This window comes from Emydura macquarii, unplaced genomic scaffold, assembly GCF_026122565.2.
Source record: "Emydura macquarii macquarii isolate MOO-44397 ecotype Brisbane River unplaced genomic scaffold, CSIRO-AGI_Emac_v2 contig_212, whole genome shotgun sequence".
NCBI classification, from domain to species: Eukaryota; Metazoa; Chordata; order Testudines; family Chelidae; genus Emydura; species Emydura macquarii.
Window position 1 is genome coordinate 7789249 of NW_027130349.1, and position 27172 is coordinate 7816420.

Below are 27172 nucleotides of genomic sequence, written 5' to 3' on the forward strand. Positions count from 1 at the left end.
GGCTGCTGTAGCATCCAACTGGGTTGCTCATAATCAGCCTATCAGCATTCAGGTCATACCCTGAGTGTCTGTGTATAGCTGCAGCCCTGGTCCAGCAGCACCAACCCCAGCAGTCTGCCAGCAACTCACCAGTCACACTCTGGCTTCCACCAGCCTTGGTTACAACTAGCAAGATGACCCCGACACATTCCCAGTCCTGAATTTCCCAAAAGCCATGTGCTTTGAAGTGTCCAGCCCTCTCCTGGACAGCTCAGAGAAGTAATAAATTTTGTTACTCCTGTACAGAGACAAAACTACATCACAACTTATTAACTTAACTGAGGTAAATACATCCTTCTTTTTAAATGCAGCATTGAGTTGCTTTATAGTAAAATAAAGTAAATTTATTAACAGGACATAGGTTAAGTCATGCTAAGTAAAATGAATAAAGATAGAAAGTTTTAGAAGCACATAAAAGTGAAAACACTCATCCAAAAGTCTAAAATTTAATCTAGCAAGATACAGGCTTTCTTCAAGATTGTGTATCTCACCATTCATTTTCCCCAGCCGTGGCTGGCTTTCGCTCATTCAGGATCTTCCATGACAAGACAAGATGCTGGCTTCCCTTGTCTTCCCATGTTCAAAATGACTCATGGTTTACAGAGTAAAGCTCCAAATGGTACTGCTGAGTTACTCAAAGGGGTGGTAGCCAGCCTGGGGAAGCAAGCAGGCATCTTTTCAGGTGGTTCTTCAAGAGATTGTCCACATTTATTCTACTTCTAATGTGTATGTGCCCTGTGTATGTGAGATTGGAATCTTTTGAGTACCAATGTCCATTGGGGCTGTGCCTGCATACCATCCAATACCCTATAGCAGATAGTAAGGTAACATAAAGGATGGGACAGCTGCAACAGCAACTGTTCTTCAGTTTCTTCTTACCACTTGTGGCTGCAAGATGGCGCACCTGCAACGTCTGTCTTTGTACACTCTATGATTTATCTTTCTAGGTAGTTTTATTACTTTTAGCCCAGTGACACTTTGTAAAACATACACGCACACATATAATCAATTTTAAAGGTCTTCAAGGCCATATGGTGCTTCTGGCATTGGGACTCAGCCATCTCCAAGGGGGTTCAAGTCACCAGGATTCAAGACTTGTCCCTCTTGTGAATCTGCTGTTCATATCAGCAACGGACACTAAATGTCTCTTCTGCCCACGGGAAATGCGTATATGATGCAAGTGTTCTATATAATGCTTATTTTCAAAAAGGACCCATGTGGGCTTTTTTTGGCATTGAAACGTGAGAAAACTACTCCACTGGGTTGGACTATCTCCGAGAACCCTGATAAGATGTCGTTCCACTCTGGTCTCTAGAGCCATTTCAGCCATGACGAATTTCCATTCCTTCATCACTTAGTTGTCCAGAACATCCTTTGTGTTTTCAGCTCACGAGAGAGAAGATGAAATGAATTCAGACTATGGCCAGAGATGTAGATCTCCCGGTCCAGCCCTGAGCAGATCCAGCCTAAGAGGCAGTCAAAGGCCCAGATGGAGTCCTGCTGATGCCTTGGCACTGATCACTGTCTGGCCTCAGTACAGACTAGGGATGTGAAAACTAGTTTAATTAAAAATCTGTTTAGACGTTCTAAAAATAGAATGCTTAAACACTGGGGTGGGGAGCCATGCTGGGCTCGCTCCTCACTGCCAAGTGAGAGCTGTCTAGCTGTGGCAGTAGCTGGGGAGCTGAGGCCAGCTGTGGCTACCCCACTGCTCAGGGAGCTGAGCCCTGCTGTGGTTCACCCCCCTGCACTGGGATCCATGCCTCCTCGCCATAGCTCGCCCCCCCCCCCCCACTAGGATCCACACCTCCCTGCCACTTGCAGGAAGCTGAGCCCAGCTGCGGCTATCCCATGCTGGGCTTCGCACTTCCCCGCCAGTGAGAGCTGCCCAGCTGTTCTTGCTGGCAGGAAGCCAGCCCAGTTGCTCCCCCCCCCCCCGTTTAAACGGTAATCAGCCATTTAAAACGTTTAAACAGCTGAATACCATTTAAACGGTTAACCTTTTGCATCCTTAGTACAGACTTCAGAAGCAGAGTCCCAGCAACTGAGGATTGAAGCATCAGGCATAGAAGCTGCTGACACTAAGTCAATTGACTCTGAAATCAGCAGCGTGGGAGACTCTTCAGACCTTCCTGCACCAACACTGAAATCCCAGTACCTAGAGATCATGGTCAGACCAAGACTCTGAAAGTACTGAAAGCCTCAGCCACACCATGCTTGATGATACTGGCTATCTTTCCTGAGCCAGAGATTTCACTACCACAGCTTCTCTAGGTGATACCCATGCGGTTTATGGCACGGGGAGACATATCAATATCTGAGCACTGGTCATTTTGATCTCTACTAAGAAACTGTCTGTTCTGATACCAGCCTTGGCACTGCCAATAAGGAGCCATGCAGCCCCTCCTGAACACTCAAGAGCTACTCCATAATGGAGAGACCATACTCCTTCTCAGTCTTGGAGGATTTGGGAGATAAGTCACCAAGCTATCTCTGTCCTGTATGCCTAGACTGTATGAGAGGGCATTTAGAGCCCATCCCCACAGAAAGGACTACAGGGACAATTGCAAGCCAGACCCCACATGGGTGCCTGTTTTGCCTGTTGCACCTCCTTTTCAGATGGTTGCCTCTGAGAGCTGAGGCTTGAACTGTTTCTGTGACTTGTTGAGAAATGCACCCTAGATAAAAGGTCTGTGCCTCGGGCGCCTAGGGCAAGGTCAGTCACCTCTTGTAGACCTCAAGAGGGTCATCACATTCAGCAGGCATCTCATGCACCCAGTCTAGAGAGTGAGCAGGAGGACTTGCAGGAGATCCATCCTGTCCTAAGAGCAGTTTTGTCCTGTTCACCTGGCAAAGTTGTGACCTTGGCTGTTTCAGCCCAGCCTGAGGACAAGTGCTATCAAGTCCCCTTCAATGGCTTTGAACATTTCTACAATCACCCAACACCAGTCTCTTAGGTTGCTGCTCTTATCCAAGAGAGGTTCAAGCAACAGAGGCCGTCTACAGTGACACCCACTCATAGGGACCCTAAAAAGTTGGACCTCTTTGACCAGGAGTCATATTCCTCAACCAGTCTACAAATGTGCATTATGAATTATTACACATTTTTTGTTGCCATGACCATTCCATGATTTTCTTCATTTTTACCTTGACTATTCCATGAATTTTGCCTAATTTTACCATGACAAAATCTTATCCATACGAATTACTAAGTGCTGCTGGTTAAATATGATTTCCTGAATTGAGAAAATGTATCCCAAAGGAGTACAGAATGGAGTTCAAATCCCTTATGGAAGAGGGACAAGTGGTCTCATGGACTTCACTACAAGCCGCTTTCAACACCTCACTTGCAGCAACTCTGTAGTAACCACAGTAATGATGTGAAGACTCTCCAGTATTCTGAAGAATTACAATCTGAAGGAGGTTCAAAGAACCATTGAGGACCTCCTCTTCAAGGGTGGTAACCTCTTTAATAAGAACACACCCAAAGCTCTTCATATGTTAAAGGACTTTAGGGTGAGTTTACACTGCGTGTGTGTGTATACCACAGCTCCCAGAAGTAAAGAGTTCAAACCTCAGTCCTGTCACAGGCAACAGTCCTACTGCAGTCAGCAGAGATTGCTTTTTCTCAAAGGTTCAGACTGAGGTTCCTAAGGATGAATCGATCTGCCCTTTCCTCTTCTGCCATACACCATCTATCAAAATCACAACTGCAGGTTTGACAGAGAGGTTGAGAGCCTTGAAAACCAGTGGTTCATATCTCTCCCCTATACCCTCCCGCCCCCTTTTGGAACCATTTAATTTTGTTTCAATAGGTATGGAACCCAAGTACCTCAGGCCAGTGGGTCCTGAAGATTGTGGACAAGAGGTACTCTATCCAGGTCCAGTTCCTCCCTATTGCTTCCTCCCCTTTCTGGGACTCCTCTTACAAGATATTGCTCAGAAAGGAAGTGGATTCCCCCTGTAACTCAGAGCCGTGGAGAAAGTGCCTGTGGAATTCCAGGGCGGGAGTTTTATTCTCATTTTCTGGTCCCAAAGAAGAAAGGGGATTCATGTCTCACCATAGAATTCTAATAGCTCAACAAATTCATCCATTGGTAGACTCACCACCTTGAACTTGTATTATCCACAATTCCTACTCTAGATTCTCAAGATTGGTTTGTGACTCTTGACTTGCAGTATGAAAATAGGTGTCTTTAATTCACTCTGTTCACAGAAAATATTTCAGATTTCTTATGGGAAAGTATCATTACCATATCTCTTCAGCCCAGGGGGTCTTTAAATGCCTGGCGGTAGTAGCCTTCTCTGAGAAGACAAGGGATTCATGTTACCTGTATCTCACTGGCTGGCTAATTTTGAGGTCAGTTGCCTCAATAGATGAACATCTCAGTCCAAATTCTAGATTGGATATTTTTGCTGTACTAGGCCTCTGAGTCAATGAAGTGAAGTCCATGCTCATCCCTAGTCAGAGCATAGAGTTTATAGGGGCAATATTGGACTCCTTAACAGCAAAAGTCTATCTACCACAGGACAGATGTCTCCCCTTTCTACATCTTGTTGAGCAACTTCAGTCATTCACAAGAACACCGGTCAGAACTTGTCTAAAAGTCATGGACCCATATGACCTCCTGCCCGTGTGTGATGCAAATTGCCAGACTCCACCTGTAGGCCATGCAAGGATGGTTGAGATGAGTGTAGCTACTCTGAAGAAACCACATAGACGTATTGGTCTCGAAATCCTCAGGATCTCCTTTACACATTAGATTGGTGGAAGGACCCTCTACACGTCTACACCTTCTCACCTCTCTCTAACATGATACTGGTTGTAAACACCCACAGTGGAATTGGAAGCTTATGTGGGGCACCTTTGGACCCAGGCCTTCTGGACACCTCATGAGTTGAATCTTCACATAAGCATCCTAGAATTGAAAGCCATTTCGCTGTCATGCATAGCTTTTTCCTAGCACTATGAGGTGCCACAAAATAGGTACTCATGGAAAACACCATGGCAATGTCCTTAACAGTAAAGAGAGAGGCAGTCACTTGTTACTGCTGTCCCAAAGGTGATCAGCCTTTAGGAATGGGGGTGTCAGCCACCGTGTTGCACCAGTGGACCTTCATCTCCCATTCTCCAAAACATACTAACAGATCATCTCAGTCGTCAATACTGAGACAACTATGAATAGTCATTCAAGGATTCTATTCTTTCACAGGTGGGAGCACTCAAATTTAGACTTGTTTGCATTCAGCCTAAACAACAAATGCTGCAGATTCTGTGCTGGAGGGGGAACCAGTTCCAGCTCTGTTGGACACCTTTGTGATACTGTGGTCATCAGGGCTCATGTATGCCTACCCCCTCAGGAGCTCGCCCAGACGTTTTTCATGTGGTAAGCCCTACAGCTTACCACCACCCTTTCCCAGCTGGCTCCCCTATAGGTGTACTCACCACAGCTCTTGAGGGAGTCCTGTGTGTAGAGCAGAGGGGATGTGGGCTGCTAGAAGCAGGATGAGGTTGGGCAGCCCCCATTTTCCCCCCGGTGGGGGAGGGGTCATCCAGGTGCAGGAGCCAGCCCCACAGCAAAGGAGCGGAGCAGCAGTGCTGGCTGCCCCACTGCCGTTCAAATTTGGCCCTGCAACCTTCATCATGATATGATGCAGTGCACCAGGTTGCAATGCAACTCACTCAATTTTGGCCCCATTGCAGCCATCATGATGAAGAGGTTGAGGGGCCAAGCCTGAGTGGGCAATGGGGTGGCCAGAGCTGCTGCGTCTCACCACTGGTTTTGGGAGGACCCAATGCAGATGACTTGGTGTCTCTGCCAAAGGTTTGCACAATGTATAATGTGTGTAAGCCTGTGGGTGCCACTGTACCCTCCAATTCCTTTGATACTGAGTCCTCAAAAAGATCAAACAGGACTTAGCCCTAATGATAATGGTATCTCCAGCCTGGCCCAGGCAGTTTTGATATTCCAACCTTGTGAACCTCTCAGCATAGTCCCTGATCACTCTTCCAGCACACTCAAACGTGATCACACAATTGGAGGGACAAGTTTTATCTCCAGACCTAGCATCCCTCCATCTCATAACCTGAATGTTGGCTGGCTGACTTTTGTTGACAGTGAATTCTGTTCTTTATCAGTTCAAAACATCTGGCAACCAAGTCAGTGGGAATCAGCCTTAGTAGCATTCTTTATGCAGACACATAGGACTCCTTGATAAAGTATCCTCAGATGACAAGATTAATCAGAATGGCCAAACTAGAAAAATCATTATCTCCATAAGGCTAATTAAGGAGTTACTACCTCTGTACAAATAAATAAACAAATAAACTTAGGACAAAGCCGCCTTTGGCAGTCATTTCAAGACATGCATGTAGTTTGGTGCAAGAACATGTGAATAAATAATATTATGGTAATGTCTTGTAAGAATTTGAAATACTCCCCATTAAATTGCTATCTAATTTCAGACAGGATGAATGAAGTAATGGCATGTTGTAATGAAAGATGGTTCTGTTTCTTCCTTGATTTATTTTGTTTTGCCTGATTTTATTGCTTAGTTTTGCTACATCTGTATTTTGTATTGACCTAAATTCCTCGATTTTTGAATAACAAAAATAAATTCAAGCCCCCTGAGATGAAGCTGTGAATGAGTGATTTACATGGGTAAAATTTACATTGGTATGTATGTACTGAATACTGATAGAAAATGTAAAACTTAGTAATTAAAAAAAAAATTTTTTTTATGTCCCCTTTTACTATGGCAAAAATTCCACAGAAAAAGAAGAGACAACCTGGGAGAGGGGAGGAGAAATGGTTTTGTACTTTTATCCTGTAATTGGTTTTAGTTTTTTCTATCCAGTTGCTCCCATTTTAATCTATTTCATATTAAGTCATTAGTGGTAAGTGGTCAGTTGTTTATAAAGCATTGCTGAGTGTGTGGACTAGAACTGCCTCAGTATGGGGCATAGTATAACTGGAGAGATATAAAAGTGGGCTTCCAAAGCTACTGTTTTCTCATAGATGTATGCTTCCAGCAACAACAATTTGGCAATGTAAGTATTAGGTTCTTCAGTAAAGTTTACCCATGATCATTGTGATAAGTTGATCAATTGAATTCAAACTTTTGTCTCTTTTTTTTTAATTAAAAATATGGTGTGTTGGTATTTGTAATAGATATAATTGGTTCCTTGAACAATAAAGATTATGATACCAAATCTAAATTTATGTAGCTAAATGATCCTTTTTTCTGTTCAAGCTCCAACTGGGAATAAAGAAATCATTTCTCATATCAGTCAACATGGGGGCAAATGGCCTTACTGGTTTAAAAAAATGGGTGAGTTTGTCTTTAAAATATTACCCTTAATTTATCTGTATTTTGGAAATTTTTCTTTTTAACTTTATTTTTTTCTGATCTTATGCAGAAAATATTCACAAACTTGGGAGCTACACACTGAAACTGCAGGTGGTGTTGAATGAAAGTAATGCAGACACTTATGCAGGAAGGCCTCTACCATCTAAAATATTTAAATTTAATATCATAGGTAAGGAAAATTCAAATTCAGTTTTCTTCAATTAGGTCCTTCACAAATTCTAAGTTCTTACTTCTGACTCACTATATTAAATGTGTCCAGGGTTCAGCTTCAAAATAAATTTAATTATGGTCAAGAAGTGTAGGATTGATATCTTCAGCAAAGACAAAGTGATGTTAAGGCCAAGGCATAGATTCACAAAAGGACTTAAGCACCTAACTGCTACTTGAAGTACCTGAATTCCAGTGTCAGGCCCCACTGGGATTCACAGAACCCTGCTCAGCCGCTCCAGAACCATGTAGACCCTTAACTTACTCAGTGGCTAATTTTTAAGTTAAAGTTCTCTAGTACCTATGTTTTTGCCTCTGACATATGTACTGCAGCCCTATGCCAGGCATCTGGATGCCTGAGTCCAGAGCAATTCAGAAATAGGGGGAAAATAGGCATTCCTCCATCCAACTTGCCTGTGGGGCCTGACCTAGTAACCATGATCAGAGCCTGCTTACTGAATCGGGTGCTTATAGGTGAGCTTACACAAAAGGCTGTGGGGGGACAGCGTTGTGGAGAGGAGGACCTCCCTCATAACTATTAGTCCAGTAATTAGGGTACTCACCTGGGATGTGAGAGACCTTTGGTTCAAGTCTCCTCCGTCTGAAGGGGAGAAGAGATTTGAACTGGGATCTGCTACCTGTCAGGTGAGTAATATAGCCACTGGGCTATGGGATATTCTGATGTGTGGGGCTCCTTCAGTCTCTCTGATTGAAGTTGTTCCAATTTGGATAAATAATGAGTGATTGGAGCAGGGGGACTGGATCCTGTCTCTCACACCTTCCAAGTGAGTGCTCTAACCACAAGGCTATAGAGTCATTTTCATGCTTGCTTGCTTGCTTTCTCGCTCCCTCCTCACCCCCAACTCCAGCCCAGTGACTCTTTCATTATTTATTCATAGTAAAACAGCTTCAGCGGATGAGATTGAGGGAGACCCACATCAGAATATCCCATAGCCCAGTGGCTAGGACACTCACTTGAGAGGTGGCAGATCTCTATTCAAATCTCTGCCCCCCTCAGTTGGAGGGGGGGACTTGAAACTGGGTCTCCCACATCCGAGGTAAATAACCCAACCACTGGGCTAAAAGTTATAAGAGCGGTGCCTCCTGTGCCTCCTGGCTTCTTACCAAAATGCCATAGGCACTTAATGTGAAGAGAAGGTTTGTGTCTGAGAATCCTATTCAGAGGGAGGTGCCTCTCAGATAGAAGCCCAAGTCTCAGCTCCAATCACTGAGAGAGGGATAGGGCTTTACACACAACCTTTCTTTGGCATCTCCCAGTAGCTATTTTAAGGGAGAGCTACCTAGCATGCTGGCTTTTGTGAATCTAATTCTGTGGTGCCTATCTCTCCCCATTTATTATATAGGAAGCTTAGGCGGCAAACCCAGGCTTTGTGAATCCCAGTTATTTTCTAGGTGCCTAAAAGTTAGGCGTGGCAACACTCAGCCTCACCATGCCTAAGTTCCTTTGTGAATCTAGCCCAGGTATCAAGTATTTAGAGCAGAAAAGAGCCTAATGCCTGCCGATCCACCATATTTGGCTTATGACAGATCAAATGATCACTTTGTGCCTGAGTAAGCCTTAAATTTAAAAAAAAAAAAGAAAGGAAAAGAAAGAGTGGGAGTCTTCTTTGAATGATGTCCCTATGGGTGCTCGACTGTAGGTGGTTAGGGTGCTCCCAGCACCCTCTGCACCTGGCATCAGAGATCTGTATGAGCAGTGCCCATGGGACCAGACATGGGCACCTTCCCCCCTTTTGCGCCGTCACAGGACGTATATATAACACTGTACAGTCTGACTGCCCCCAGTTCCTTCTCTACTGCCTTTGGTTTGGGACGGAATCTGCAGCCTAGACAGCTTCTCCTGTTCCCTCAGTAGTTAGTGTCTTGCCTATTAGTTGTAGTGTAGTTAGTTTTTTTTCTTCTGTTTTTAACAAAAAGGAAAAAAAACAGTTTTTTGTTTTTCCTTTATTTCATAGCTTACTTTTCATTTTTCCTCACTTCCTGCCTGGATCAGCTGGGTTTAAGGGGTGCTCCTACGGGGCGGCCTTCCCGGTAACAAACATCCACCCGCAGTGTAGTCTCTGTCTCAGAGACGAACACATTCCACAAAAGTGTTCCCACTGCCATGGCCTGAACCCCAGAAAAGACCAGGACATTCACTTAAAAGTTCTTGTCATGAAGAAATCACTGCAGCCTGCATCAGACCTGTGCCCAGACTCTCTCCCTGCAAGGCACTCGCATCTGCCGAGCTTCACTCCCCTCGTTCCTCAAAGAGAAAGTCATCCCTTTCTTGCTCAGACAAGAAGAAATGGGCTCCCTTCTCACACTTGGAGACACAGCCCACCAAAACACTGTCCCCTGTGAGGTCAGTTGCTTCAACTGTATCTGTCAGGGGACATAGCTCCATGGACACCTCTGGTACTGGAACAAAAAATGGTCTAAAGACCTAACTGGGCAGACCTACAGCCCTCGGCACTGTCTCTCACCTCTGGAGGTCGAGACAGGAGCTACAGCACTGGCAAAACTTCTGGAACTGGTCCTTTTCGACACCATCAAAACGAGGCACTGAGCAAGCCCTTAGCACCACTAAAACTGTCTGCACTGGCCAAGTCATCGACACTGGCCAAGTCTCTAGCTCCATCTGACACTAGCCACATTGGGACCCTTCGGCCATGTACAGGGCACAATTTGAGAAATCTACCAGGGAGCAAAGCTGGCGACCTACACCGTCCCCTTCTTCAATGGTTTCTCACCCTCCGGAGATTGAACCCTTGCCAGTGATGACTGAGGAGGAAGAACAAGAGGAGGAAGCTCCACCAATATTACATTTTTCATCTTCCTCCCATGAGGAGGCTATCATCCCCCACCCCTAATCTGCTGATGACTTAACAGATTTTCAAGCCTTATACCAAAGGATTGCAGACTCCCTGCAGATTCCTTTGGAGGAAGTCAAGTAGCAGCAGCATAAGCTGCTTGATATACTCCACACATCCTCTTCCTCCAAGATTACAGTACCAATCAATGAAGCTGTTCTCAACCCTGCAAAAGTGCTCTGTCAGACACCTGCGTCCTTCCTTCCATTTTGCAAATATGCTGACAAAAAGTACTGCGTTCTGGTGAAAGATGCTGAATTTCTATTTTCACACTCTACCCCAAATTCTATGGTGATCAGTGCAGTGCAAGAGAAAGGCCATCCATGCCAATCCCATGCTAGCCATCCAGACAGGGATTGGAAATGCCTAAACTACAAGGTTCTGATGGCTAAGTGTAACTACTTAAACTACTCCAGATTGGAGGAATTCTGTCATGACCTTCCAGAGGCCAAGAAAGAGCAATTACAATCCCTAATATTGGAAGGACATCTAGTCTGTAAACCTACAAGCCTTGTTAGCCTCTGCAGACACTGTGACCCGATCCATTGCAACTGCTGTAGTCATGAGGCATGCATCATGGCTCCAGCTCTCCGGTTTTCCTAAAGAAGTACAAACCACTGTGGAAGACTTACCTTTTGAGGGCCAAAAGCTATTCTCGGAGTGCATGGACGATTCCCTGCACTCCCTTAAAAATTCCTGAGCTACACTCCAATCTCTTGACATCTACGCGCCTGCACTGAAGAGACATCCGGGAAAGTACCACCTCCCCCCTCGCTCTTGACCACCACAATATACACCTCAATGGCACTAAGACACCCAGTGCCAAAAACAAAAGGCCATCCTCCAAGCATAGACAACCCACTCCTCGGGACTACTTCTCACGCATCCCCATATCCATTATACAGACTGTTTCACAGAGACAAAGTTACACTATGCCCACATCCAAGATTTTTACCTAAGGTTCCATCATCTTTCCATCTCAACCAACCGTACACTTTTCTTGCTTCTACATGAAGCCTCATAGTAACCAACAGGAGGCCTCTCTCTATACCCTAGATGTGAGGCAAGCATTAGCATTTTATTTTAACAGGACTGAACCTTTCTGAAAATCATCACGATTATTCCTCTCAATCACTGAAAGATCCAAAGACACAGCCATCTCTAAACAATGCCTTCTTCTTCGAGTGCTTGCTCATGTCCATTCCAAGTAGGTGCGTGCGTAGCGTGTGCACAGTCCGCTGGAAAGTTTTCCCTCAGAAGTACCCGTAGGGTCAGCTCTGGTACCCCCTGAAGTCACACTGCTATGGTGCTCTATATAGTGGCTTGCTGACTCTCCGCCTCCTCAGTTCCTTCTTACTCCCCGTGATGGTCACTGGAACCTAGCTGCCCTTGCTTAACAAGTGCTTCCCTCATGTTTGTTCTTTAAGTACATGTAAATAGTTTCAATAGTTCTTTAGATAGTGTTAGTTAATTAGTATAGTGTAGATAAGTTAAGTACCCCGCTCAGCGGGTATTTAGCTCCTCTTCCCTCTGGGGACGGGGCATGCCTGGCTTTAAGTCCCTATTGATGAACTTTGTTAAGTTGCCACATGGGCATCAACAGACACTTTTGTGTGGCACTATGCTGTCTCACAATGCCTTACTGGACATTCTCCTAGGACATGCTGCTGTATCATCAGCAGTACATGTCACTCCAAAGCCCCAGCCTTCCAAGTAGAGGCACTGCTTTATAATTACTTACAGTGGAGCACCCATAGGGACATCACTCGAAGAAGGAACAATGGTTACTCACCCTCTACAGTAATTGTGATTCTTTGAGATGTGTCCCGCTATGGGTGCTCCACTACCCACCCTCCTCCCCTCTGTTTTGGAGACAAAAACATAAGCTCTGAGGCAGAGAAGGAACTGGGGGGCAGTTGGACTGCACAGCGTTATATATACATCCTGTGCATGGCACAAGAATGTGGAGGTGGGCATGTGCGGTCCCACAGGCACTGCAGATGAAGATCTTCGATTCCAGGTACAGGGGGCACTGCCGCACCTATAGTGGAGCACCCATAGCAATATACATCTTGAAGAACCTCATTTACTGTACGGGGTGAGTTACCCTCTCTTTTGATGAAAGCTAAAAGCTACCCTTGAACTGAACTGCCCTGAAATATTTATTTATTTAAAAAAAAGTCTTTTCTTACTGGATTTGAACCTAGGGGTTCTCATTTGGGAAATTTCTTAACTTCATCTCACTGACAAATCCTACTCTTCTAAAACTTAGAAAAATTGGCTGATTTTACAATACATCTAAAAAAAAGTAGATATGATATCTAAATTGACTAATGAATCCAAATATGAGTTCATACAACCTAAAACATTTCATGTGTTACAATCTCATTCATCTATATTTTAACTACTGTTTTATTACAAGAAAAATCTTACAGAATATCAAGTACATCAGTACATATTCAGTATAAATTGTAGATAACTTTGTATAACCAGTTGGGAGATATTCTTACTTTTGAATACAGTAAAACAAACTACCAGAAAGAAAATAGCATTCTCCACTACACTGGATGTTAAATAATTCACTATTTGTCCTCTCAATATATTCTGATACATCTACATCTGCTCTAAAACCAGTATATGGTGGGTCATGTGTTTCAAAGAGAATTAGCTGATTCTGATTTTAGTGACTATGTGGAGTGCATGTCTAAGATACACACTCTAATATGGTTCTATCGTGCTTCAGCCACAATGTTGCTGTCTTTGATTGAGAAGATAATGGAAATGGAAATACCTCAAACCTACCATTTTAATTTTCTTTCCAGATGTTAATGAAGTTGTGCACTTTTAACTAGTATTTGAAAAATTTTTACAGCAGTTTTCTGAAGCAATTTAATTCCATGCATTGAACAGCCTTTATTTCCTTTTCATGAGCAGTTGCATATTTATGAAAAACTAAAAACCACTCATACTTGGACATCTTATCATAACATTTTGCCTTCAATGACTACCATGACACTTCAACTTGCTGTATAGTATTATTTATATGCTGTATAGTATTATTTATATAGTATCTTTATATGCTAAGGAATCTAGGCGTTTATGCTATTTTGTATTTTTGTGCACCTTAATTATACCATTTCAGAAAGAACTTGTAATTATTCAACTTAATAAATGTTGTTTCCTTTTAATTGCTTTTAATGTGATTAAATAGTTACATTTATCTTTAATTGGGACCTCAACTTAGACACAAGGGCTCCCTGCCTGACTGCATTAGGCAGCCAAACAGTCCAAAACATGACATGAGATTTTTTTAAAGTGATAACTGGACCATACTTGTCCTGTCTTACTCTTTTTGGTTATTGGTCTACCTTACAGTAAGTAAGCAAGGTGTCTCCATCTAGTGGACAAAATATTTATCTCACTTAGAAAGTGGTGGGGTCTTTTTATCCTGCTTTGCAGTTTATATTCTTAAATTCCAAAACACAGCTTATCACCAGCATCCTTCCCAGCTATTGCATATGTCAACTGTTCACAATCTAGAGAAAATCACTTGAGAATATTGGAAATATATATGTCTTGGGCTTTAAAATATTACTTTACCTCAAGGGAAAAAGATGAAAAAATCCTGTTCTTCTTTGAGTGATTGCTCATGTCCATTCAACCATAGGTAAGTGCACGCCATTGTGCATGGTTCCCGGAACTTTTTTCCCCTTAGCAGATCCCGTAGGGCCAGCTCTGGTGCCCCCTGGAGTCCCACACACATGCCACGGTATATGAGGCACTGCCGGCCCTATGCCCCCTCAGTTCCTTATTTCCGCCCGTGACTGTTGCTGTAACTAGCCTTGCTCTCTGCAAGTACTATTCCCCTTCTTTGAACTCTTTGTTATTCGAAGTACTTTAGTTAGTTTTAAGTAGTGTTAAGTATTGTTAAGTGTAGTTAGATAGGAAGTCCCTGAGGGACTTTGAGTGGCGGCCATGCCCCGGTCACCTGGATTTAAGCCGTGTGCCTCCTGTGGGAAGGCTTTCCAAGCTGTCCTGCTCCACCTCGGCACCGAGCATAACCTCTGTGCAGAGTGCACCACCGGCACCGACCTTGACTTGGCACTGAGCAACATCCCCGGTGCTGAAGAGGAAGAAGCAGCGCGTGGAGCGCGGACACTTCCCTCCACCATCAGTATGGGCAGGGTCGAGTGGGGAGATGCACCGGCCACGGCCTGTCGAGTCTTCTCCGGTGCCTGCATCTCCGAGCAGGGAGCCTCCCCCGACTCCTGAGACTGGGAGAATGCCCTTGCTGACGCTGTTGACACTGGAGGCTTTTCAGGCAGAAAGAGCCTTGTTGGCCTTGCCTATGCCACCTCCGGCCTCTACCTCCCCCCCCCACTGCCAAGGGAGAGGGGCTGGTGTCCCAGGGCAAGCCTGCATTGGGTCCCCCCGAAGGGCGGTGGAGATCCCCGGCATGGGGAGGAAGATCTCCTGCCAGACGGCCACTGGGGGTAGAGCGAGGAAGCTACCCCAGCAGTCGCTCCAGGTTGGCGTCATCGAGTCGGCCTGCTTCGACTCAAGATGCGGAATCTGCCTCTTGGCACTGACATCAGTCCCCAGCACCGGAGGCAGCACATGACACTAGGCGGCACTGGTCGAGGTGTGCCAGGTGGCACTCGGACAGATCCCCAGCACCGAGTTCACCCACACCGAGATGGTGTAGAACCCGGTCGCCGTTGGAGGAGCCAGCACCACGCAGTCCCCCACGCGGAGCCCGATCGCCAGAGTCCAACTCGGCACCGTGGAGTTCAGAGCGGGGCCGGTCTCGATCATCAAGGGGCAAGTGGCACCACAAGTCATTGGTACTGAGACGTTGCTCTGGTACTGAGAGCTCTTCGGAGCGCACCTCCACTCGCCTGCACAGCTCATGGCGACAGAAGCGGTCCTCGTCGTCCTCCATGTCAGAGGCATCGAGAGGACAGTCCCCGGCACGGCACCTGGGACCGAGAACGGGCACGGCACCGCCGGTCTAGTGGCTCGGGATCCCACAGGGGGGACAGTCTTTGGGACAGCTGACGCCCCCACAAGGCATCACAGCAGGTAGCACAGTCAGCCCCAGTTTGGCCCAGGGACAATGGCCACAACAATGGCCTTATTGGGCCCCATGGGGCATCCAGATGGGACCGGGGCCCCAATCCACCCTGTCATCAGGGGTTCAGTCAGTGCCCCCGGCACAGGAGAAGGCCCATAGACACCACTCCTAAGACAAGGAGTCGGACCCCATGGAGGGACCCTCTACGGGTGCATCCCTTCATCAGGTGGGGGAGCACCCGCAGGACACGCCTCAGCATCCTCTTCCTCCTCCCCTTTCTTTCCAAGCTATGTAGGATTCCTCAGGTTATCCTCCAACTATGGGAAGTGTATTCTTATAATGGGGTTGACTGTAAAAAATTGTGTTAGAATGTCTTCCATTGTTCTGGAAATAAACCTATACTCCAAAGACCCCCATGAACAGGAAAATGACAGTTCCACAAAAGGGTTGTGTCATAACATGACTGCTGTGGATCCCCAAGCTAGAAGAGAAAATAAAATGTAATGTTGCTTGACTTAATTACTCATGCTGCTGATTTCCTCAATGATGGAGCTGCTGCTATCTCATATCTCATGCTAGCATATGATGGAAAATGGCGTGTGCCCATGAAAAACCCTGGGCAGGAGATTTGGTTAGTGTCTGAACAAAAATTCATGGCTCTGCCCTCTGGGAATCATAAGTTATTTGGGAAGCAGCTAGATGTGTGAGTTTCCAAAAAATAAATGTTAACATTCTTCCTGATAAACAGCAAAGTTGGATCAAAACACCAGCAGTTTTCTGAACTAGAATTTTCTTGGAAAAGATCAAGTAGATTTTGTTTTTAAATCTGGCTACAATAGAAGCAATTCCAGCGAATATTCAGCTCAACAATGTAGAGATAGGAGTGACCTTTATTCTTCCCTATCCCTTTTTTAGGTTTGTCATTCTCTTGCTACATCACATGTAAAATGAGGCCTTGTCTACACTAGTGCTTAGTCTGGCAAAACTTTTATCGCTCAGGGGTGTGAAAAAACACGTAAGTTTTGCTAGCATAATCGCTAGTGTGGCCAGCACTATGTTGTTGGGAGACGCTATCCTGCTGACATAGCTACCGCTGCTTGTTTACATCGTTTTATTATGTCAGCAGGAGAGCTCTCTGCTGTCGACATAACATAGCTACACAAGCGCTCTTACAGCGGCACAGCTGTACCGATATAGCTGTGCTACTGTAAGTTTTAAGTGTAGACTACCCTTAGTTTGTAAACTCTCTGAGGCAGGGATCTTATCTTTCTTTTTCTGTAAAGTACCTAGCATGCTTCTGGGCACTGTAAAGTATAATAGACCGTCCTTCTTAGAGAAATGTCCCTAATGGTGCTCCACTGCAGATACACCTATTGGTGCTGCACTGTAGGTGTATCTGTGCCCCTGCACCTCTGTGATGGAGTCCCACATAAACAGTGCTCTGGAACCACTCACAGTGTAGCCAGTCAGGACTCTAGTGCTCGGAATCTGCCTCCGGGTGTCCACACACCAGTGCAGCCGCCTCCTCAATCTGGCTACGGAGCATTCAGCACCCCTGCTCCATCTGAGCTCAACCTGTGAGTCTCCCTGGATGGGACCCTGGGGAGCTCTTACTCACCCCCAAAGGGGCTATGCACCCAGTCTTGCAGTCAGAAGCAGTTCACAGCTAGCATGGAAGTCAGAAGGGTTTATTAGTTCTCAGGATCATAGCATAGGGAGCCTTTGTTAGTAGATGAATCAGAAGTTACAGCAGCGACCAACTGGAAAGCCCCAGAGCCCACACTCTCGGCCCTGCTCCCCCAAGACCCCTTACAGGGGAGTCACCCTTCCAGCCAGCCACCCCCCCAGATACACACACCCCCTTTGCCCCTCCCCAGTCCTTTGTCTCTTTCCCTGGCAAGATGGCCACCACTCCTTGTTTCCACCTACCACGATCTGTTAAAACCTGTTGCAGCTGGTTGACGCAAGGCAGTGTGGTCCTGGCTATTTCTGCGTACATGTGGCTGGAGAAGGCCCATCTGCCCTCTAGTGGTCTCTGCAATGGTCACACACCCTGGTCCCATCACTGAAATACATGAGTAACACAGGGGAAACCGAGGCACATGCACAACACTCAACATTAGGAGCATCTCCACTTCGTCACAGCCACTAATTGGATATTTTAGGTAGCAATGTCCATTTAGCGCACACATGCGCTCTCCCTTCCTCGTTATCTGCCTCAAAGCTATCTAGTGCTGCATGGGGGAACCCCTTCAGTTCTTTCTTGACCATCTTTGGTCTGGAATGGAACGAGCAATTGTCACTTCATTCTTTGCATCAATAGCATAAGTAGTAGTTGTTTTTGTTTCCTTTGTTCCAAGTTACAGAGGTCTCTGTTTGTATTGCTGTGTAGAGTGCCTGGCAAAGACTTTCAGAAGTGACTGGTGATTTGGGTGCTTTGCCTTTTGAGTGGCTTTCTCGAAGCTTGGTAAATGGGGGCTTTATTTTCACAGGACAGTGTGCTCAGCATTTTTTTTTAAAATCAGGCTCCATTAAGGGGCTCAAGTTGGGAACAACTGGGTAATAAAAATGTTTATCCTGTCACGTAAACTTAATTTCTTATATATAAATAGAATATTTATGCAGAACCTATGAGTCTGTTTATTTTACAAACACTGTCCACTGTCCCTTTGGATTTTGTTGATACATTTCATAGTGCTCTGATGTTCCAGGTATTCTGTTTATGAAGGCTCTTATTCCTTATATGTTGGCATTTTTAACAATTACTCCTAAGTCCACACAGACTGGAAGGTTCTGATCTAACTGCTGCCAAAAATCTGTTTATTGTCTATTTGCCTCTTAGGTTGGGAGCCTAGGTGTCTGTATTGATTCCTTAATTAAGATAAATGTGACTTGTAGTTACAGATAAAATTACCTGCATTTACGTTTTTTCTCTTTTAGAGGGGAAACCAGAAAAATTTTCAGTGGGTCTTTTGGATCCTCCATTTCGAGTTGGAGTACCCTTTAATATTCCTTTGGACTTACAGGATGAATTTGGTCATCCCACACAGCTGGCAACTGATGTTAAGCCAATTCTTGAAGCTAGGTAATTAAACATATTGAATTTTTATTCTCCCTTCTTTGTAACTCTTTTAAACAGAATTGCTCTTTAATATTACAGGGTGATGGACTAGGTATTTTTAATGTAAATTGACTGGCAATTTCTGTTGCTTCCAAGCATTCTTACATCTTATGCATACTTTAGGTGAGAATTAAAATGCTTTTCTTTAAATTAATTTTCATTTTCATTTATTTTTTATAGTGGTTTGACATTACAGTATGAAGAAATAAGTAAAGGAACAACTTGCATTATTAAGGGTGTCACGGCTAAAGGCCATGTAAACAATTACTTGGGCAAGGTAGGCTGAGTGATTTAAATTTGGACAGTATATTAAAACTGTTCATTGCTTTAAAAGTTCATTCTAGTGTTCTGTTATCTTTGTCTGTTATTAATTGACTGGATACAACATCTCTTACAACAAACATACCTGTTTCTTGGATTGTCATTAAAAGAAAAATCAATCTGTGAGGGTCCTGGGGTATCATTGATGCGGTGTTATGGATGAAAGGAAGGCGGTCATGATTACTGGAAGAAGTGTTCTGAGGGAGGAGTTTGGAAGGAGAAGAGGAGACACATATTTGGTTATTGAAAACAAGGAGTTTGTTCCAGGCATATGGCGTTGCATGCGTGAATGTATAAAGCTGAGTGTGAGGGAGAAGCAGAATGGGGATACTAGTGAAAGAGGGCTGGAAGGAGTGTAAGATGAGAAGGGAGTAGTGAGTAAGGAAGAGTCGCAACAGAAATTTAGGTTGTGGCAAGATTAGGGAGGATCTTGAAGATTGGGCTGAGAAACTTGAATTCAGTCTAGTAAAATGGAAAGCCACTGAAAGAATTCAGGATGCAGGGATGTGATTTAGTCATAGCAGGAGAGGAAAATTACCCTTCCAATGGCTGGTTGGATAAACTGTGAGGAATAAGAGTTAGAGATGACAAAACATAGAGACAAGTTTTAGGTCTGCAAATGAAGAAAAGATGGAAGTGGTGACAGTACTTAAAAGAGGACTGGATGGAGGGGAAAGAAGGCGCAAGAGGGGTCAAAAAGATTACATTGCAGTGATGAATCTAGGAGATAAGTTGGATAGTGTAGTTGACAGTGGTAATTAAAAAAAAAAAGTGGGGGGTGGGAAGCAGAGAAGAAGGTTAGGAGGAAAACTATTCACTTTCTTCAAAATAGTTTGAGATGATAGCAGTACAACCAGGATACTTCAGAGAGGTAGTTAGAAAGGATACTGTATGGGAGGGGAAGAAGTTGGGAGTAGAGAGTTAACCTGGGCAACGGTTACCCTCTCATCAACCTTGTTATCTCTAGAATGGAAGAAGAGGAGGGAACCAAGGAAAAGACACAGGCAGGGTTGAGAAGAAGGATGAGGAAATGCTGAAGGACTGAGTCTGCAAGGTGGGGAAAATCCTAGATAATACTAATGGGAAAATAGTAGGAAGAAAATATTCTGATCCGTGTAGCAGGCATCGGACAGATAAGAATAAAGAAAAATTGATATTTGGTTTAGCCGGGACGCACTTAGTGACATAGTTCAGAGTGGTTTTGGTGGAATGGAGAGAGGGACAAAGCCAGATTGTAGGGAAGCAAGGAGACACTTGAAGGAGAGGAAGCAGTTCAAGAAAACAGCACAAATTCTAAGATTTTGAACAAATGGAGGAGGTGGATGCTGAAGGTAGATAAAAAGGGAAGTGGAAGTAATTGAAGATTATTTTCAGGACTCTAAAGTAGATGTAAGAAGATGCTTGAAGGCAAAAGGAAAAAGATAACTGAAAGGTAAAAAAGAGGGAGGGGTCTGAGAAAGATCCAGGCATGATAGAAGTTTCATCTGAGGCCCAGAAGGAGGTGAGAGGCAGAGCAGTAGAAACTCTCCTGGTAAAGATAAAGAGGAAGAAATAGCAGTGACGTCATGGTAGGGATCCACTATAGACCACCCAATTGGAAGGAGGAGATGGATGAGGTATTTCTACAACAAATAACAGAAATATTCCAAACACGTAATAGTAATGGGGGATTTTAACTGACCAGACATCTGTTGGAAAAGTAAAATGGCAAAACATAAACTATCCAGTATTCTCTTAAAATGTATTGGGGACAACTTTTTGTTTCAGAAAGTAGAGGAAGTAACCCAGGGGACAGTCATTTTAGACTTGAGTCTGACCAACAGTCAGGAATTGGTTATGAATCTGAAGGTGGCAGGCAATTTGGGTGAGTGAGATCAGGAAATGATAAATTTAATGATTCCAAGCAAAGAGTGAGAGCAGCAAAATAAGGACAATGGGCTTCAAAAAAGCAGACTTTTACAGACTCAGAGAACTGGTATGTAAGATCCTATGAGAAGAAAATCTAAGGGATAAAGAATTTCAGGAGAATTGGCAATTTTTCAAGGAGACCATATTAAAAACATAACTGCAAACTATACTGATGTAAAGTAAAGATAGGAAGACTAGTAAGAGGCTCCGTCAAGAGGTCTTTAATTACCTGAAAATCAAAAAGGAGTCTTACAAAAAGATAGAAACATGGATGAATTGCTAAGAGGAAGTATAAAAGAATAGCACAATCAAGTAGGGAGAAAATAAGAAAGACTATGGGTATGTCTCCACTGCTGCGATGGCAGAGGTGTCGATTGAGCAGATCTGTGTAGAACCACTGAGTCTATTGGAGAGCGCTCTCTGGTCAACTTAATTAATCCACCTCCCCGAAAGGAGTGAGGCGGTGTTGATAGGAGGACATCTCCCGTTGACACAGCACCGTGAAGATGCCGCGCTACATGAATGTAAATACATTGACAGGAGATATGCAAGCTATGTGGTGTAGCTTGCGTATCTCCCATCCATCTCTGCCACCAGTGTCAACCAGCCCTAAGTTACAAAATAGAGCACAGCTAAGGTCCCAGAGGACTGGAGAAGGGCAAACATAGTACCTATCATGAAAAGGGGGAACAAAGAGGATCCAGGGATTTAGCCCAGTCATCTTAATTTAGATACCTGAAATGATAGTGGAACAAATTATTAAACAATCAGTTTGTAAGCACCTAGAGGGTAATAGGGTTATAATGAATAGATAGCATGGATTTGTCAAGAACAAGTCATGCCAAACCAACCTAATTTCCTTTGACAGGGTTACTGGCCTAGTGAATGACATATCAATAGACGTGATATATCTTATTTCTTTTAGTAAGGCTTTTTTACACAGTCCCACATGACATTCTCATAAGCAAACTAGAGAAATGTGGTCTAGATGAAATCACTATAAGATGATTGAAAGACTATACTCAAAGAGTAATTATCAGTAGTTCGCTGTTAAACTGGGAAAGGCATATCTAATAGGGTTTTGCAGGGGTCAGTTTTGTTTCTGGTAGTAGTCATTATTTTCATTAATGACCGGGATAATGCCATGGAGAGTGAGCTTATTAAATTTGTAGATGACACCAAGTTGGGACTGGTTGCAAGCTTTTTGGAGGACAGAATTAGAATTCAAAAAGACCTTAAGAAAGTGGGGAATTGTCTGAAATCAACAAGATGAAGTTCAATAAAGACAAATGCAAAGTATTTTGGTTAGGAAAGAAAAATCAAACGTGCACACCCAAAATGAGGACTGGGTGATAACACTGCTGAAAAGGATCTAGTGAATATAGTTGATTACAAATTGAATATGAGTCAATGTGGTGCTGTTGCAAAAAAAAGCTAATATTATTCTAGGGCCGTATTAATAGCAGTTAGACACGAGGTAGTTCTGCTGCTCTCAGCTGGAATACTATGTCTAGTTTTGGGCACCACACTTTAGGAAAGATGTGGACAAATTGGAGAGAGTCCATATAGGAGAGCAACAAAAAAAAAATGATAAAAGGTTTAGAAAACCTGACCCATGAGGAAAATGGGCATGCTTAGTCTTGAGAAAAGAAGACTGAAGGGAGACCTGGTAAGTCTTCAACATATGCAGGTCTGTTATAAAGAGAATGGTGATCAATTCTTCTTCTTCGAGTACTTGCTCATGTCAATCCTATTCTATGTGCGAGTGCACCTCCGTGCACAGTTACTGGAATTTTTTTCCCTTTAGCAGTGTCTGTAGGGCCAGCTCTGGTGCCCCCTGGAGTCCTGTGCACATATTCAGCGCCGTCAGCCCTTCACCCCCTCAGTTCCTTCTTTCCGCCACTGATGGTTACTGGAACTGCATTGCTTGCTACTGCAAGTGCTTCTTTGTTCCCTTAACTAGTTGTTAATTGGTAATTAATGTGTTTTGTTAGTTAACAATTGTAAATAGTTTAGTAGTTAAGGTTTAGTCCCCTTAGGGATCTCCGCACTGGAGTGATGCATGCCCTGATCTCCAGGTTTCAAGCCCTTTAAGACCTGCGGCAAACCCATCCCGCTTAGCGACCCATACGACAGTTCCTTAAAGTGTCTGGGGAAATCACACAGGAAAGACAAGTATTGGATCTGTAAGGCATTCAGACCACAGACTCAGAAAGAGTGAGAAATCTGTCTGAAAGCCCTACTGATAGAGGTTGCCCTAAGACCAGCTTCGGAGCTGTCCCGGTCTCTCTCAGTGCCAAGCACTGTGTCGGTGCAGAGCACCCTTCCAGCACTGGAACCACTGCAGTACCGGTCTTCTTCCTCGCCATTGAAGAAGAAGCAAAAGAAACAGCGCTTGGAGAGAGGTCATTCCCCCACATCAAAGAAGACAAAGGATGCGGGGTTGAGCACAAGATCACTACCGGTTCGACAGGCCAAGCCGACTCAGCAGGAGCAGAGCTCGCCGCTAGGGCAAGAGCCCTCCAAGAGAGCCACATCCAATTCTGGGAAGTGGAAGGGGGCCTCTACAGTTTATATATCGTCAACGCCAGAGGCATTTCAAGCGGCAAGGGACTTGATGGCTCTGCCCTTGCCTCTAATGGAACCAGGAAGGGGGAAGCTACCGACACCAAGGGGCAAGCCCTTGATGGGACCCCTCCATGGCTGCAGCATTCTCCAGAGTCCCGATGTGCTTCCCCATGGGCCAGGTTTCTGTGGAGAAGGTCTCCTCTGTCGAAGCACCAATCCCGGAGGACATGTTCCCTGTCGTCAGAGAGATCCCCAGCACCAGAGCGCTGACATTGAAGGCATTCATCAACATCGGCACAGTACCGCTCTTGGTCACTGGCACCGCGGGTTTTGCACTCGGAAGAGCGGCATGGATCCCGTTCTGTGTCTCACCATCAGGGAGGCAGCACCACTTGCGTTCCCAGGCATCGAAGAGTTGGTCCATGCTTCCATGGCGCAGAACCCAGTCGCTGGCATCTGGACGCTCGCCCAGGGATGATTGGCACCATCGTCAATCCCCGGCACCAGGGCACTTGTCTGCAGCGCAGCACCGATCACAATTCTCTTCCCAGCGAAGGTCCTCTCTGGCATGGCACCGATCTAGGAAGCGGTGCCACCGGTTACCCACATTGTGCTCCCCAACGCTGAGGCAGCATTTGTCGGAGCACCAGAGGGCTTGGGAACCAAGACACCGCTCCCACTCTCTGTGGTACCGCCCTGCAGGAAGCGGATTGGGCACAACTACCCAGTAGTCACCGGGAAGCCAGTCCTGTTCCTTTGGGCGGGGAGGACAGACTCATTACCACCCGCCCTGGTCAGTGCCATCGACAGGGGGTTCAGGAGCAAGTTCCCAGCTCATCCACTCCAGGTTGTCTTCAGGACCAGTGGCCAGCTCAATGGCCATATTGGAATCCCTGTGTGTTCCTGGTGGCCCCAGGACCCCCTTCCTTCAGGTCATCGGAGAAGCAATCCATGGCCCCAGCACCCCCAGAGGAGTTTCACAGTTCTGCTTTGGAGGCGGAGGCAGACCCGCTAGAAGGGATATCTGGATCGGTCCCGCTGCAGCAGGGGGAGATGCCACCACCTCCTGCTCCTGGGCAGTTATTGTTCTCTTCCCCGGACAAGGCAGTTACAACAGGACCGTCAGCTCCCCTAGATGACTTCTGGGCCCACCAAGAGCTCTTTAAGATGGTAGCCTCGAAGCGGAGGAGCTTAAGGAGACGTCAGGTAACCTCTTTGATGTTCTGGCAGCTGTGGTGCCGGCCTGGGCCTCCCTGCCAATGCACGAATGGGTTCTCAAGGTAGTTAAAGCCCTGGGGTAAACACCATCCTCCTTGCCACCGGTATCAAAAAGGGCAGAGAAGAAGTATTATGTCCCCGCATAGAGGTTTAAATACTTATTTTCTCTCTCTCTCTCTCACTCTCACACTCACACTCACACACGTTCCCTGGTAGTGGCGGCTGCCAATGAATGTGACAGAAAAGGCCAACCCGGCACAACTCCCCAAAACAAAGACCATAAAAAATTGGATTTGTTTGGGAGAAAGGTTTATTCGACAGCAAGCCTGCAATTCCAAATTGCAAATCAACAAGCGCTCCTGGGGAGGTACAACTATAACCTCTGGGACTCCCTCAAGCACTTCGGGGAGGCTCCCCCCTAGGAGCAGGCACCGGACTTTACCACCATTTTGGAGGAGGGCAGAACGGTGGCTAGGGCTCCCTTGCAGGCGGCCTTGGATGTGGCTGACTCGGTGGCAAGATCTATGGCCTCCACGATCTTCAATGCACCAGTGCTCATGTCTACAAACATCTGGTCTGTCCCAGGAGGTGCAGCAGTCCATCCAAGACCTTCTGTTCAGTGGAAGTGCACTCTTCTCAGACCAAACCGACACCAAGCTCCACAGGTTGAAGGACGCAAGGGCCATTTTGCGCTCATTTGGCCTTTACACAACCCAGGCCTCGAGAAGGCAATTCCATCCACAACAGCAGCAGCAATCTAGGTACCAGGCCCAGCGCTTCAGGGCCTACAGAAGGAGGGACAGAGATAGAAGCTTTAGGTGGCATTGACCATCCCTGACTTCCTCCTCAGATAACCAGCCGGGCCTTTCCCAGTGCTCCAGCAAGCTGCGTCAGTCATTTTGATGGTGTGCCTGAGGACGGCCTTCCAGTCTTGTGCCAGGATCCTACTTGCATGAGATTCCTAAACTGCCTCACCCGCTTCCTCCCTGCATAGGCCCAAATAACATAGCATCATTGGGTCCTTGGAACCATCGCAGTGGGCTATACCCTGCAATTTTCTTTCCCCCCCATCACACATTCCCCCATCCCTGTCCCTCTTCAGGGACCTCTCTCACAAGCAACTCCTCGTGCAGGAGGTGGAGCGCCTTCTCACACTGGGGGCCATGGAGGAAATTCCACTGGACATGAGAGGAAGAGGTTTCTATTCTCATTACTTCCTCATCCCGAAGGCAAAAGGGGGCCTCAGGCGCATTTTGGACTTGTGTGGCCTAAACAAGTACCTCAGAAGGCTGAAGTTCCGCAAAGTGTCCCTAGCCTCCATTATCCTCTTCTTGATCCAAGAGACTGGTATGCCACCCTTTACCTGAAGGACGCATATTTCCATATTGTGATAGTCCCTGGCCACAGAGGTTTCCTCCGGTTTGTGGTGGGTTATTCCCATTACCAGTTTACAGCCCTCCTCTGTGGCCTGTCTTCTGCCCCAGGGGTATTTACAAAATGCGTGGCGGTCGTTGCCGCATATCTCAGGCATCAAAGGGTGCATATTTACCCATGTTTGGATGACTGGCTGATCAGGGGCAGGTCCCAGCCTCAGGTCCAAACTAGTCTTGACTTAGTTTGGAGCACCTGTCAGTGCCTAGGCCTGCTGATAAATGAACAAAAGTTCATGTTAACACTGGTGCAGAGAATAGAATTCGTTGGGGCTGTTCTCGACTCCACACGGGCCAGGGCTTTCCTGCCACAGACTCGGTTCGAGGCCATGTCAAACCTTATCACGAACCTATGCGCCTGTCCCCTTACGACGGCACGAACCTGTCTACAGTTACTAGGCCATATGGTAGCATGCACGTACGTGGTGCACCACGCACGTTTGAGACTCGGGCCACTCCAGTTATGGCTGGCCTCTGCAAATGCCCCAAACAGACACTCCTTGGACAGGATGGTCACCATGCCTCCTCAAGTCCTAGCCTTCCTGAGTTGGTGGCTAGACCCCTGGTTGGTGTTGGAGGGAATGTCCTTTGCAGAACTAGTCCCCTCAATACCCTAGTGTCAGATGCTTCAGACATGGGGTGGGAGCCCATATCATTTCTAATCACAGTACCAAGGGACCTAGTCAAAGGAGGACGGCAGGTTGCACATAAATATCAGGGAGCTCAGGACAATTTGCTTGGCATGCAGGGTGTTCCTTCCCTTCTTGAGAGGAGCAAGGTAGTCCAGGTCCTGATGGACAACACTGCTGCGTTGTATTATATCAACAGACAGGCCGGGGCATGCTCCTCAGACCTGTGTCAGGAGGCAGTGTGTCTGTGGGATCTAGCGATAAGTCACAATATTCACCTCATGGCTTCCCACCACCCAGGTATCAAAAACATCACAGCAGATCTCCTCAGCAGGTCCTTTTTACGCCACCACGAGTGGTCTCTCCCCCTGTCGGTAGCCAACATGATCTTCTAGAAGTGGGGGTTTCCCCAA

At 45.7% G+C, this 27172-nt stretch overlaps 1 protein-coding gene across 5 annotated transcripts in view; it reads left to right on the top strand.

Annotated features, from left to right (window-relative positions):
- The window catches only part of SMCHD1 (structural maintenance of chromosomes flexible hinge domain containing 1), a 187269-nt gene that overhangs the window by 69118 nt on the left and 90979 nt on the right, over window positions 1-27172 (top strand). For all 5 annotated transcript variants that reach the window (XM_067547134.1, XM_067547127.1, XM_067547143.1 and 2 more), the window contains exons 18-21: window positions 7294-7371; window positions 7460-7579; window positions 18505-18649; window positions 18866-18962. In XM_067547134.1, the coding sequence (XP_067403235.1) occupies window positions 7294-7371; window positions 7460-7579; window positions 18505-18649; window positions 18866-18962 (440 nt within the window). The remainder of the gene's footprint in view (window positions 1-7293; window positions 7372-7459; window positions 7580-18504; window positions 18650-18865; window positions 18963-27172) is intronic.